General features: G+C 36.1%; 1 protein-coding gene across 9 annotated transcripts in view; it reads left to right on the top strand.

Annotated features, from left to right (window-relative positions):
• The window catches only part of LOC127878206 (uncharacterized), a 43,103-nt gene extending 33,167 nt beyond the window's left edge, over window positions 1-9,936 (top strand). For all 9 annotated transcript variants that reach the window (XM_052424703.1, XM_052424700.1, XM_052424702.1 and 6 more), the window contains 4 exons: window positions 2,519-2,837; window positions 3,228-3,371; window positions 5,234-5,458; window positions 6,667-9,936. In XM_052424703.1, coding sequence (XP_052280663.1) covers window positions 2,519-2,837; window positions 3,228-3,371; window positions 5,234-5,458; window positions 6,667-7,223 — 1,245 coding nt within the window. In that variant the 3' untranslated portion in view covers window positions 7,224-9,936. The remainder of the gene's footprint in view (window positions 1-2,518; window positions 2,838-3,227; window positions 3,372-5,233; window positions 5,459-6,666) is intronic.
• Window positions 9,937-13,162: the final 3,226 nt, after the last annotated feature.

Below are 13,162 nucleotides of genomic sequence, written 5' to 3'. Positions count from 1 at the left end.
TTTTGCCCTATTATTTATTGTTCATATAACAAGGTTTTGAAGCTGCTTGTACAAATATAAACATAAGCTGGTAGATATTCGCTAGTTTCTTGGCCCATTCATGTTTTGCAATCATAACATCATAACAGACTATAAGGTCTGATTGTTTACCTATTGCTTATATCCATCTTAAAAGCAGTATATTAATATTACCAGTCCTAAACTGGGATTCTTTAAGGTATCTCGACAATCGTTTCCACGGTCTATCGTTTCGACACTAATTTTGACAAGGCGGGCAGTCATTCCTTTGTTATTTTGACAACCCAGACAGTCATTCCTACGCTGTTTTGACAACCTGGATAATTGTTCCTTCATTATTTTTACAAACCGGACAATAGTTTCTACATAATTTTGACAACCCAGACAATCTTTCCTACATAATTTTGACACCCTGGTTAATCAAACGGCAAGGGTGAATAAAGACTGTAAGTCACCTACAGACATAACAGATTTTGTGCGATCAGTATGTTGCTTAAAGCATGTCAGTAGTCAAATTCCTTCAGAGTGTTTGCGACTGAATACACGTCTCAACTAGGATTTTTGTTTTTGAATAATCATTATTGACTCATATACATTCAGCTGTATGTATGAATGTACATATGTGTTTCTTATGCATTTTGTTTGCTTTCGTTTGCATATTGTATTGTGTTAGTCAGATTCAGAAAAATCTGCCTGACTGTCACTTAATTCCGGGGTGCACATGTACTGTTGAATGAAAAAATCATCATAATCACTATCATCTTCCGTCTTCCTGAAATATCACATACAAAGCTCTATAATGCCGTTTTTTTTGTAAAGAGCATGCACATGTGTCAAACTTATGTTACTTCCAGTTTGAATGAAAAGGACAAGTAGATCGGAATGTGTGAAAATTTGGGACTTTATCATATTCTTTCTCCCTAATAACACTTTTATTGAATCAAAGTGAGGTGGGAAACGCTTTTATATGCACTAAATTTGATAAATATAGAGTTTTTATGCGTTTATAAAAATTGCTGCATTTCTCCTTTAAGCCATATAGCCTTTAAAACCAAATATCATTTTAAGCAACTTATTATCCCCCGCCATAGGCGGAGGGATATGGTTGTGGCGTTGTCCGTCTGTCCGTCCTTCTGTCCATCTCTCTGTCCGTCCGGCACTTTTGTGTCCGGAGCCATATCTTGGAAGTGCTTTGGCGGATTTCATTGAAACTTGGTATGAGTATATATATGGATAAGAGGATGATGCACGCCAAATGGCACTGTACACCATCTGTTAATAACGGAGTTATGGCTCTTTGTATCTTAAAAAATTGCTTTTTTAGTGTCAAATATAACACTCTTGTGTCCAGAAGCATATTGGCTGGGATATCAATTCAATGAATTTGCTTGTTCCTTTAAGCAACACATCTCTTAAGGCTTCATTTTATTTGAAACCACACATCTCTTAAAACCACACATCCCTTTTAGCCGTCCATATTTTTGCCTCCCATTGAAGAAGAGGGGGTATATTGTTTTGCACATGTCGGTCGGTCAGTCTGTCCGTCCGTCCACCAGATGGTTTCAGAATGATAACTCAAAAACGCTTAGGCCTAGGACTATGAAACTTCATAGGTACATTGATCATGACTGGCAGATGACCCCTATTGATTTTCAGGTCACTAGGTCAAAGATCAAGGTCACAGTGACTCGAAATAGTAAAACAGTTTCCAGATGATAACTCAACAATGCTTATGCCTAGGATCATTAAACTTCATAGGTACATTGATCATGACTTGCAGATGACCCCTATCAATTTTCAGGTCACTAGATCAAAGGTCAAGGTCACAGTGACTTGAAACATTAAAATGGTTTCCTGATGATAACTCAAGAATAATTAGGCCTAGGATTATGAAACTTCAAAGTTGCATTGATCATAACTGGCAGATGACCCCTATTGATTTTCTGGTCACTAAGTCAAAGGTCAAGGTCACAGTGACAAAAAACATATTCACACAATGGCTGCCGCTACAACTGACAGCCCATATGGGGGGCATGCACGTTTTACAAACAGCCCTTGTCCTAATACCAACAAATTCCTTTCGGCCATTAAAGCCACATGTTCCTCTAAGCCCTTAAAGCCAATCGTCAATTTAAGCCATACATCTTTTAAAGCTAAACGTCAGTTTTAGCCACACATCCCTTCAATCCAAACAGCTTTTTAAGACACACATTTATTCAAGCCAGGCTTCCTATTAAGCTATAAACCACTTAACTCTTTCAGTGCTGGAACCGAATTTTGAAGGCCTTTGCATACAGTTTGGATCCAGATGTGGCGTCTCATCAGGATCCAAACTGTTTGCTATTCTGATAGTATTCTTTGACAAAAAAATCGAAGAAAATGCTAATTTTAGAAATTCAGCAAACAACATTTATTTGAAGCAGCCGACAAATTCTCCAGCATGCAAAGGGTTAAAGCCACACATCATGTAAAGCCATTTATCCAGCTGACTTTCTTTCAGGTCAAAAATGTGTCTGACAGTCTGTGGTCAGATCCCATAGTCTCCAGACTTCACCAGGCGTTCTCAAGCAAGCTGGAGAGACTGAGCAACAAGTTTCATGATAAACTGTCCAGTAAGTTCAGCCGCTGGTTTGGGAGATGGGGAAATGTTCCACCAGGACCAGAACATCCCCACAATGCTGAAAAACAGGAAAATGACTACCATAAGGGAAAACAGGAACCGTCTGATAGTGCTAAAAAGCAGGAACCATCCCACAATGCTGAAAAGCAGGAACCTTCACAAGCAAGGACCTTTAGACGAAAGTTTGAGAAGGAGGAGGGTTAGTTTAAAATATGATTTAATAGAATTAAGAATTATTTGGAAAAAAAAAGAAAGTTGGATCCCAAGAGTTAAAAAAAATATAAACATTTTAAAATACTTCTTGTTTTTAAAATTAACAAACTATTTCAGTAAATATTATTCATGTTATCTAAAGAGATTTTCCATTACACTAATACCATTAGAGTTTGGTTTCGAAAAACATTACAACAGAAATAAACAGCATCATGCGAAAATGGGTCTTATGTGTCCAGCTTAGCTACAGACATTCCTGTTCATCCACACAATTTGGTCAGGACAAGCCTTAAAGACCACAAAACAATGCTTGACTTTATGGCATGAGACTGATTATTGCATGACGCAGCTCAAACTCAAACAAACCATTTTTCAGAGACTACACAAGACCCAGTCAAACAGCTGGTTGATCTCAGTGTCCGTGTTGATGCTCTCAACAAATGGCGCTTTGAGAGACTTGTAAGAAGTCGCAACTTCCAGCCTCTAATGGCAATAGCAGACACTCTATCTGCCATCAATGGTAACAGACTTGTTAGTTTTCAGGAGAAGGATATAATTTAGAAAATTGGTTCTGTGGTTTGTGAAAGGGGTTTGTTTTGTTATGTGAGAACATTTTGTAAGTGTAAGACTATTAAAAAACACAGCATTTAATTAAGTCATTTAAACAATACCACTTTATTGCTTCCATTTAACAGATTTTGTTTATCAAAAAATGATCAGAGTATTTGTTATATTCTCAGAAATAAACAGTATCAAACATTTTGAATTTGTAAATTTGTGATCAATATAATTTGTAATAACAAACAAATCAAAACTGTGGCTTTTGGCCTTTTTATACGCCTGTTTTTAAAAACGGGAGGTATTATAGTTTCACCCTTGGTGGGCGGGTGGGCGGCCTCCACAGCAGTGTCCGCTCTCTAATTCAAACAGTTTTCATCCGATATTCACCAAACCTGGTCAGAAGTTGTGTCTAGACAATATCTAGGTCAAGTTCGAATATGAGTCATGCCAGGTCAAAAACTAGGGGTCACGTAGTGCATTTCAAGGATTAAGCATGGTGTCCGCTCTCTAATTGAAGTAGTTTTCACCCGTTCTTCACCAAATTTGATCAGAAGTTGTGTCTAGATGATATGTAGGTCAAGTTGAAATATGGGTCATGCCGTGTCAAAAACTAGGTCACTTAGTGCATTTCAAGCACTTAGCATGGTATCTGCTCTCTAATTGTAGTAGTTTTCATCTGATCTTCACCTAATTTGGTCAGAAGTTGTGTCTAGATGCTATGTAGGTCAAGTTCGAATATGGGTCATGCCGGTTCAAAAACGAGGTCACGAGGTCACATAGTGCGTTTCAAGCATTAAGCATGTTGTCCGCTCTCTAATTGAAGTAGTTTTCATCTGATCTGCACCAAATTTAGTCAGATGTTACATTAAATGTTATCTAGGTCATGTTCAAATAAGGGTCATGCCGGGTAAATAACTAGGTCTCGAGGTCACTTAGTGCATTTCAAGCATTGAGCATGGTGTCTAAAACCTTCGAACGGGCGTATCTTGTGACAGTTTGGCACGCTTGTTTGGGAGTTATATTACATCATACATATTATGAGCTGTGTTTTAAGGCAAGAACAGTAGTATTTGTTTAAGGCATTTATTGATTCTTCAAAAAGCTTTTCTGGAACAAATCTACAATTCATGCGAAAATGTTTACACTAAATAAAGAAATGACAACATTTAAGTTTTAACCTCAGAATTGGTAAATTGATAATCAGATTTGTAATGTGTTGTGTTGTAATATACCCACCATAACTTTAAGAAAATTGTCAAATCTCAATGTACATATACATACATTTTGATGAAAAGAATCAGAAATAATTTATAAAAATGGTAAATTATAGTATAACTTTTTTTTGTTCTGCAAGCATTTATTCATAGTATCATCTTATATGTAAACACTATTAAACATAGTATATATAAATTGTAACATGGTGAGTATTATTGTCACTGGCTTTTAATAAATAACTCTGATGATTATATATTGTAATGAATATTTCCCACTCTCAATATGCTAACCATAATAACAATTACTCAAGACCTTTTGATAACTCAAGCAATTTTCACCGTCCTGTTGCATTGCATTGTTAAAGAAGATTTATTGTAGCCTAAACCTTTCCTCCATTAGAAGCAAAGTGCAAATGGCTTTTGCAAACAGCATGAAACCAGACCAGCATGCAAGTTACTCGCAGCCTGTTCAGGTTTTATACTGTTTGCTACTCATCAGTATCTAAGGGTTGGAAATGAAGCCTTTAAAACTTAAAACTTGTAAGAAAGGTCTTTACTTAAATTCAACTTTCTAAGGTACATGATACATTCATTTTAACTGTTTCAGTTGATTCCCTCTCTGGCGTTGAATCAATTCAAGACTTTCATTCCTGCCAGTATGCATGGTGGAACAGAGCGCTCAAGGATTTGAACGTGTTGTCCAAGGGTGCAGTGGATGTTCGTGTTGACCCCAGTGACCCCTCATGTTTCCCGTCGCTATGCTGCTGGCAGGTCAAGGTCATTGGAGGAGACGTGAAGCATTGTCGGAGGTTGAAGAGAAAGTTAGGAGCATGTACGTTCAGTGAGAAATTACACTCTTCTTCTTATAAAAACAACATCTATGTAATAAAAAATGTGATTTTAAGAAGTATTTCTTGCGTATGTATATAAAAAATTATTCATAAGCTTATCATGTATTACCAATGTTTATAACGCAACTATTTATGAAATTATGCTTCTTGTTTTACTTTTAGGATTGAGGTTTTGTTGCAACGGCACCATAGCACTGTTTCTATTGTACAGATTCAATCTCAGCGTCTTAATGTGTCATATTGTGGAGTCAGTGACTTAGACCAATTACCATTATAATCATACCTTGACAATTTGTTGCATGCAGCAGCAATTGTGCTTATGTAGAGATCAAGGTCACAGGCCTTTTGCACAAACATGAAATAGGATTTTTTCACATAAAATACATAAAATAGACAAAATGTGTTAACTGTTCACATTGTGGCTGTCATACAACACTTATTTTTGTGTCCAGTGATATTCAATGGTGGCTTCTGTTTTCTATCGATAGATTTCTTTGTAAGGATGCTTCCCTACTTAGGGTTCATGTTCTTATGTCAGGTTGTTAAAGTGTATTGATTGTTCAAAGAGTATTCAGTAATTGATTAATTTTCTTGTGTCCAGGTATTGAATTAAACTGTGCTATTGAAAAGCTTACTATCTGGAAGCATCAATCAGTTTCACTTTTATGCTTATTGTTGTGATAACATTTAAGTTAAGAATACAACAACTGGGTATTTCTACGTCTAAAGATATTTATAAATAACTTCACTTATGTCTTAATTAAAGTTCAATGAGGTCAATTTCAACAACATTTTAGCAGAATTATGTTGTTGTTTTTTTGTAACAAAGGCTAGTTGAGCATGCTGTCTAGGGACACCTGATCTTGCAAATACACTTAGCAAATGTCAATCAGATCAATAGGTTATATTGCTTCAAGACATGCTCTGATTTAGATTGTTATCACTTATTTCCAATGCTTTATAATTATGGTACTCCATCAATTATTTAAATGCAAACAGCTTTAAACAAATCTTAAAATGACTGAGTATCAAAAATATATCATGCTATAGTTGGCTTCCACTTAAACTTCATTTAGGATATTTTATATAGGATCAAGATGAATTACATAATAAGGTTTATTTTCATTCAGTCTTATTACAGAAATTTTACTTGTTTCTATTTTTGTTTCATAGCTTGTGTGTATTTCAGTGGAAGATTCGTGCCTGTTGGATCCAGACAACCTATCTGGGTCTTACCTTAAAATGTCCCACCATGAGGCTGATGGCAGGAAAAACAAACACCAGAAACACAGCGCTCATAATGTGGATTGGAAGGCTGGACATAAATTGAAAGATAATGATGATATAGATGATGGTGAGGATTTTGGTGATGATGTTACCGTCAAATACATTTATGATGATGAAGATTGCAACAAGAATGGAGACAAAAAAAGTGGCTGCAGCAATGCAAATAGCCAGTACAGTTCAAATAATGATTTCGATGTTGATTATGATGATCAATCGGAGGAGATAAATACAGATAATGATGATGCTAATTGGTATATAGAGAGGGCAGAAGGAAGGAAATATCTTCATGATGAACCCGATGATTGGTTTTTTCGACGTTCAAGGGAGAAACACAGCGTCTATAATCGTCAATCACACGACCAGTCACCTAGATCTGATAAAAAGGAGGAGGTGAATGAGGATAATGATGATGACTTCAGGTTAAATTCTAATCGTCGTTATCATTGCACTGAGCTTTAGGGGAGAAAAGTGGCTGCAGCAATGCCAATAGCCAGGACATTCCTAATGTAGCTTTTATGCCCCCGGATCGAAAGATCGGGGGTATATTGTTTTTGGCCTGTCTGTCATTGTATGTGTGTGTGTGTGTGTCCCAAAACTTTAACCTTCTTCATAACTTTTGCAATATTTAACATAGCAACTTGATATTTGGCATGCATGTGTATATCATGGAGCTACACATTTTGAGTGGTGAAAGGTCAAGGTCAATGTTATCCTTCAAGGTCAAAGGTCTTTTTTTTCAAAAACTGAAACCAAAACTTAAACCTTCGTCATAACTTTTGCAATATTGAATGTAGCAACTTGATATTTGGCATGCATGTGTATCTCATGGAGCTGCACATTTTGAGTGGTGAAAGGTCAAGGTCATCCTTCAAGGTCATAGATCAAATATATGGCTTCAAAGTGGCGCAGTAGGGGGCATTGTGTTTCTGACAAACACATCTCTCGTTTGCTATGTTTCAGCTTATTTTTATTCTCTTAATTCATTTAGAACTAGTATTCTTCGAGAGGGGCCTATGTTTTCATACTGCAAGAGGGGCCTACGTTGTCCTACTTTATCATGCTTTTTAAATTACTGTGGGGGAAACCTGAGAAGTTTCATATAAATCTCATGAAGGGTATAGATTGTGTCATTGCATGGTGATGGACCTTTTTTTAACTCAATCCTAATTAGTTCGTTAGTCTTTCATGTTTAACTGCATTTTGGCATGCACAAATTAAAAAAGAAACATTGCTTGTTTTGTTACTTAAGAGTTATATAAAAAGACATGTATACTGTTTTTTGTAAATGTTTAATTTGATGTCATAGAGGCAAAATGTTTTTGATTTTGAAGAATATGTTAATTGCATATTTTCAAAGAACAAGTTACACAACGTGTTGTATTTCTCTGGCATGATGAAACAAAATGAGTGTTATGACTTGATGGCTTTTATTTATTATTTAGAGTGAAGTTTGAAATTCCTGTTCTCTGATTTCCATAAATTTTGCTCATAGCATTGGGAAGTTTTGACACAATTACATGACATGTGTTCCTTAAAATGTCCCCCAACATATGAATCACGATTAAGTCTATGATTAACTTAGTTTTGTTCCCTTTGAGTAAATTTTAATGTGTGTTGATTAGTAATGATTCCTGATTTAGGCAGAATTTACACCGAGGATAACATAATGGAAGTCCTCACTTCCATGGTATGGATTTCTAAAGCATAAAGCTGCCATGGCAGCGAAATTTTGCATATCATAAACAATGAGCAGTGCAATTGTTTGTTGCAACATAGATTACAATACAGAAAATGAGCTTTATTGTTTTGTTGTTCCATTTTGCTGAAGATCTTTCCAGCCAGATTCAGCCCAAAGTGATGTTGATATGTTTGCTATGCAGCCTATATATATATATATTTATATGCTTGCTTATACGTGAATTGGACTTGTAACCATTTCTAGCGATGTGCATTTTAAGCTTACCTGAGCACAATGTGCTCATGGTGAGCTTTTGTGATCGCCTTTTGTTCGTTGTAGGGCGTCAACATTTGCCTTGTTAACACACTAGAGGCCACATTTATTGTCCGATCTTCATAAAAGTTAGTCAGAAGATTTGTGGTAATGAAACCTTGGGCAAGTTCGAAAATGGTTGGTTGAAAAACATGGCCCCCAGGGGCGGTGCATTTTTCCTTACATGGCTTTAGTAAAACCTTGTTAACATTCTAGAGGCCACATTTATTGTTCGTTCATCATGAAACTTGGTCAGAAGATTGGTCCCCATGATTTCTTGGACAAGTTTAAAAATCGTTCCGCTTGGTTGAAAAACATGGCCACCAGTGAGCTGGGCATTTTTCCTTATATTGCTGTATATGGCTTAAGTAAAACCTTGTTAACGCTCCAAAGGCTCCATTTATTTCCAATCTTCACGAAACTTGGTCAGAAAATTTGTCCCAATGATATATTGGATGAGTTTGAAATGGTTCCGGTTGGTTGAAAAACATGGCCGTCAGTGGGCGGGGCATTTTCCCTTAATAGGCTTTTGTAACACTCTTTAAGTCACATTTATTGTCCGATCATCATAAAACTTGGTAAGAATATTTGTTTTATTGATATCTTGGATGTGTACGAAAATGGTTCCGGTCTGTTGAAAAACGTGGCCGCCAGGGGGCAGGGAATTTATCCTCATATGGCTATAGTTAAACCTTGTTAGAACTCTAAAAGTTACATTTATTGTTTACTCTTCATGAAACTTTATCAGGACATTTGTTCTAATAAAATCTTCGGCTGCACAGAAAGGTTAGTTCCTTTGTATCTCAGGTGAGCTATATTGAGCCTTTCAGGCCTTCTTGTTTGAAAAGTCATTTTCTAAGACTTGTTTGACTCATTGGATAAATTGCAATTGGCTTCTTGCCTGTTTGTTTGACTGAAGTCCTCAGTTGTCAGGAATAACAGTGTAACCAGGTTAATTTATCTTAACTGATAAATCTGGCTTTAGCTGAATCAAATGTGACAAATTACAAGACAAACCCAAATGGAATGAATATTAAAATAATTATTTTCTTTCTTCGTAGAAGTTTTGCGAACGTCATACTTAATTTAATACTGCTGTTTTGTAGCTTCCTCTTGGATATTACTGTCACCATGTTATTATTGTTGGTGTTTTGTTTACTGGAAATAAATATCACCCTTGAACATGTTTTAGTTGTCCGACATCGATTACCACAGACATGCTGCTGACATAACATACATCCACGACGCTCTCCCATAGATATTGTCCTTACATTGGTCCTTAATTAATAAGCATAGCGACGGTATTTCCCAATTAGGGTTACCGGTACACATATTTAACCAAGCAAAGTCATTGAATTGATATCCCCACCGAATAAAATGTGTTTACAGATGGGCGAAGAACTAAAAGATATCCATATCCGCATTACATCTACCGGTATGCACGCATTAAATTTCATGTTAAAATGTTGGACAGTATCTGAGATACTAGTATAGCACTGCAGACTAAAAAGCATGTTTGAAACAACAAAAAACACAAGACAATTTAAGCCTGATTTTCTTGACAGACCGACATGCGGGTGTATTAACAGGACAATAGCCGTTAAAATGCGGGGTTTTGGTAATTGTGCATGGAACTTCTCACTGATATCGATTCACCCATGAAGTTTCATGTTGTATCGTATGTCATGTTTGTCCCTTAAACGTCACATCATACAAAATAACTAGTAGGGTTAAGTATAACTAGCAATTATAATGCCTTGTTATATGAGATAGCTTTTATAGTGATGCGCTAGTGTTGACCTTGCAACTTGGAGATCCCATGTCCAAACCCCATTTCGGTCGGGGATTTTTAGAGCCCAGTTAAATTAGCGCCTAACGTCGGACCCGAATCCACGACCCTCTAAAATTTATAGGTGAATGTAATAGGGTGAGGAATAAGGAGCACTTTTATTGCCTTGCTATTTGAGCTAGTTTTTTGTATAGCGACGCGGTAGTGTCCGCCTTAAAACCGGTAGGGCCCGGGTTCAATTCCCATTTTTATCGGGGATCTTTCTGGCTGGGTTACATGGACGCCCAGTGAAAATAACTCATATTTGTTTGTTAGTTTGTACGCGGAAAATTTTCAAAAATGGAGGGGGTGTATGTAGTAGGGTGAATTACATGTATAAGGAACACTTATACTGCCATCGTATATGAGGATACGTACCTTTTATAGCGATGCGGTAGAGTGTCTGCCATGGAACCTAGAGGTCCTGGGTTCAATCCTCATTGTATGCGGGGATTATTCGAGCTGGGATGCATAAAAAAGGGAGATTACCATTATAAAAGAAAGTTAAGGGTTATGATTCTTGCGCATGGCATTTTTATTATTGATATCTACCAGTATACACCCATGAAGGTTCATGTTGATAACTTGCATATCATCTGAGATATAGCCTGAACAGTAACATCATACAAAACAAGAAAGGACAAATACTCTTTAACAACTTAAGAAAGTTGATGCATATGGTTCTTGTGCATGTCACTTCTTATAATTGATATCTATACACCCATGACGTATCATCTTGAAATCTGATTCAATTTCTGAGATATTGTCCTTAAAAGTTTGTTATAGACGGACGAACTGACAATGCCAAAACTATACCCCCGCCTCGGTGGATGATAACGATAAATACATTGCGATAAATACATTGATTAAATTGTTAGGACATATGTATATAATGTGTTGTTTAAATACAATATGCAACCACGATGATTGGATATCACCCCTAAAACTAGTATTTCGTGTACAGTTTAATAAGTACGATTTTACTCCTACTACGGGTTAAACTTTTTTATTATAAAGACAGTACATATCTTATTTAGCGTTTATAAAAAGGAACATTTTTCACTGTAATGAATACGTTACAAGAATCACTTAATAAACTTATTTCAAAATACAATATTGCTGAAACTATAATGCATAAACCGTCAATTTTCTTTACTTAAAATCGTTGACTTTTCTTAAACGATTATGACCCATATTACTATATTCAATTGTTTAAATTTTGGTGAAAATACAAACAGGCAAACAAATGGGAAAACCGAAAAGTAGCTAACAAGATGCTTTTCAGAGATTACATTATCATCTTCTTTTACCCGAGCATGATTGATACATTCACACATGCATTTATGTTATAAACTCGCGCGAACCAACGCGCAAAATGTATGCACCTATAAACACGAATACATAAGGAGCTATAGGTATACTTCAGTCAAGTTAAGGACACTCAGATACCGTAGACGCGTGGCACTTAGGTGTAGAATTATGCGGGTCGGTGAATTTATCAAACTCGAGCACCGGTTCACCAATCACCATATTCCTGGCCATGGGTATCTGCATGTATTGAATTCCTCTATTTAAGGTTTAACTTACTAAATACAATATAACCCCAAAATAAAGACGACACTATAAATAATCACGACATTAGGCAATTATTTTTTTTCTCATTAAAAAAGAAAGAATACGCATAGGCACATCCTTTACTAGCATTATTAAGTTTTATACGTAGACAATGATAAATTTCGAGAACAGAAGATTCATCACAATTTTGTCGTCTCCGATGTAGACCTGTGCGTTTCTTATCTTAAAGTTGTCATTATAAATAGATGGCTATCTCTTTAGGTATGGTTGATTGTAATTTATAAGATGCATATACACAAGTATATATTAGTAGTTTCAAACAATAGGTAACGACATTTCTCGGGTTACCTTCATCCTATTGCCCACTTCTTTTGTTTATGCATGTGAGTTGTTACTCTTTCAGTGATTCAATGATGATCTCGCTCGTTCCCATATCACATTAATCCTATCTACCCTTTCTACTTCCGGCAAGAGTCTGCTACAAGGAATCCGTATGTCCGGATCAGGTATGTGTATTAGATTAATACACATATCTGGTCCGGATGTACAATGGATACTTTGGTGTATAAAAGTCCATCCATGATCCAGGAATCCATCCACCCATCCATTCATCCATCAATTCATCAATCCATCCATCAATTAATCCATCAATCCATCCATCCATTCATCCATCCATACATCAATTAATCCAGCAATCCATCCACCCATCCATTCATTCATCCATCCATCCACAAACATACATTAATTAATCCAAACAATAGAGATTATCGAATAGCGTTTATTAAATCAATCCGTTTTGTTTTATGTAAGGAACTGGTTTAAATCAATAATCAACATAATTAATTTTGCCATTAATCCATGTATAGACCAATAATAAATGATTTAAACTTCCTAATTATTGTTGAAAATCGATACATTATTGGAACAATTCTCTGCCTTGTTAAATCCGTAAACTTGGCAGCCTGATCAACTGATAACCTTATTTATTTAGTCTTACGAAGTAAA

Source organism: Dreissena polymorpha, chromosome 4 (assembly GCF_020536995.1).
Source record: "Dreissena polymorpha isolate Duluth1 chromosome 4, UMN_Dpol_1.0, whole genome shotgun sequence".
Classification (NCBI taxonomy): Eukaryota; Metazoa; Mollusca; class Bivalvia; order Myida; family Dreissenidae; genus Dreissena; species Dreissena polymorpha.
Note: the sequence above shows the minus strand (reverse complement) of the source record. Positions and strands in the feature narration are given on the sequence as shown.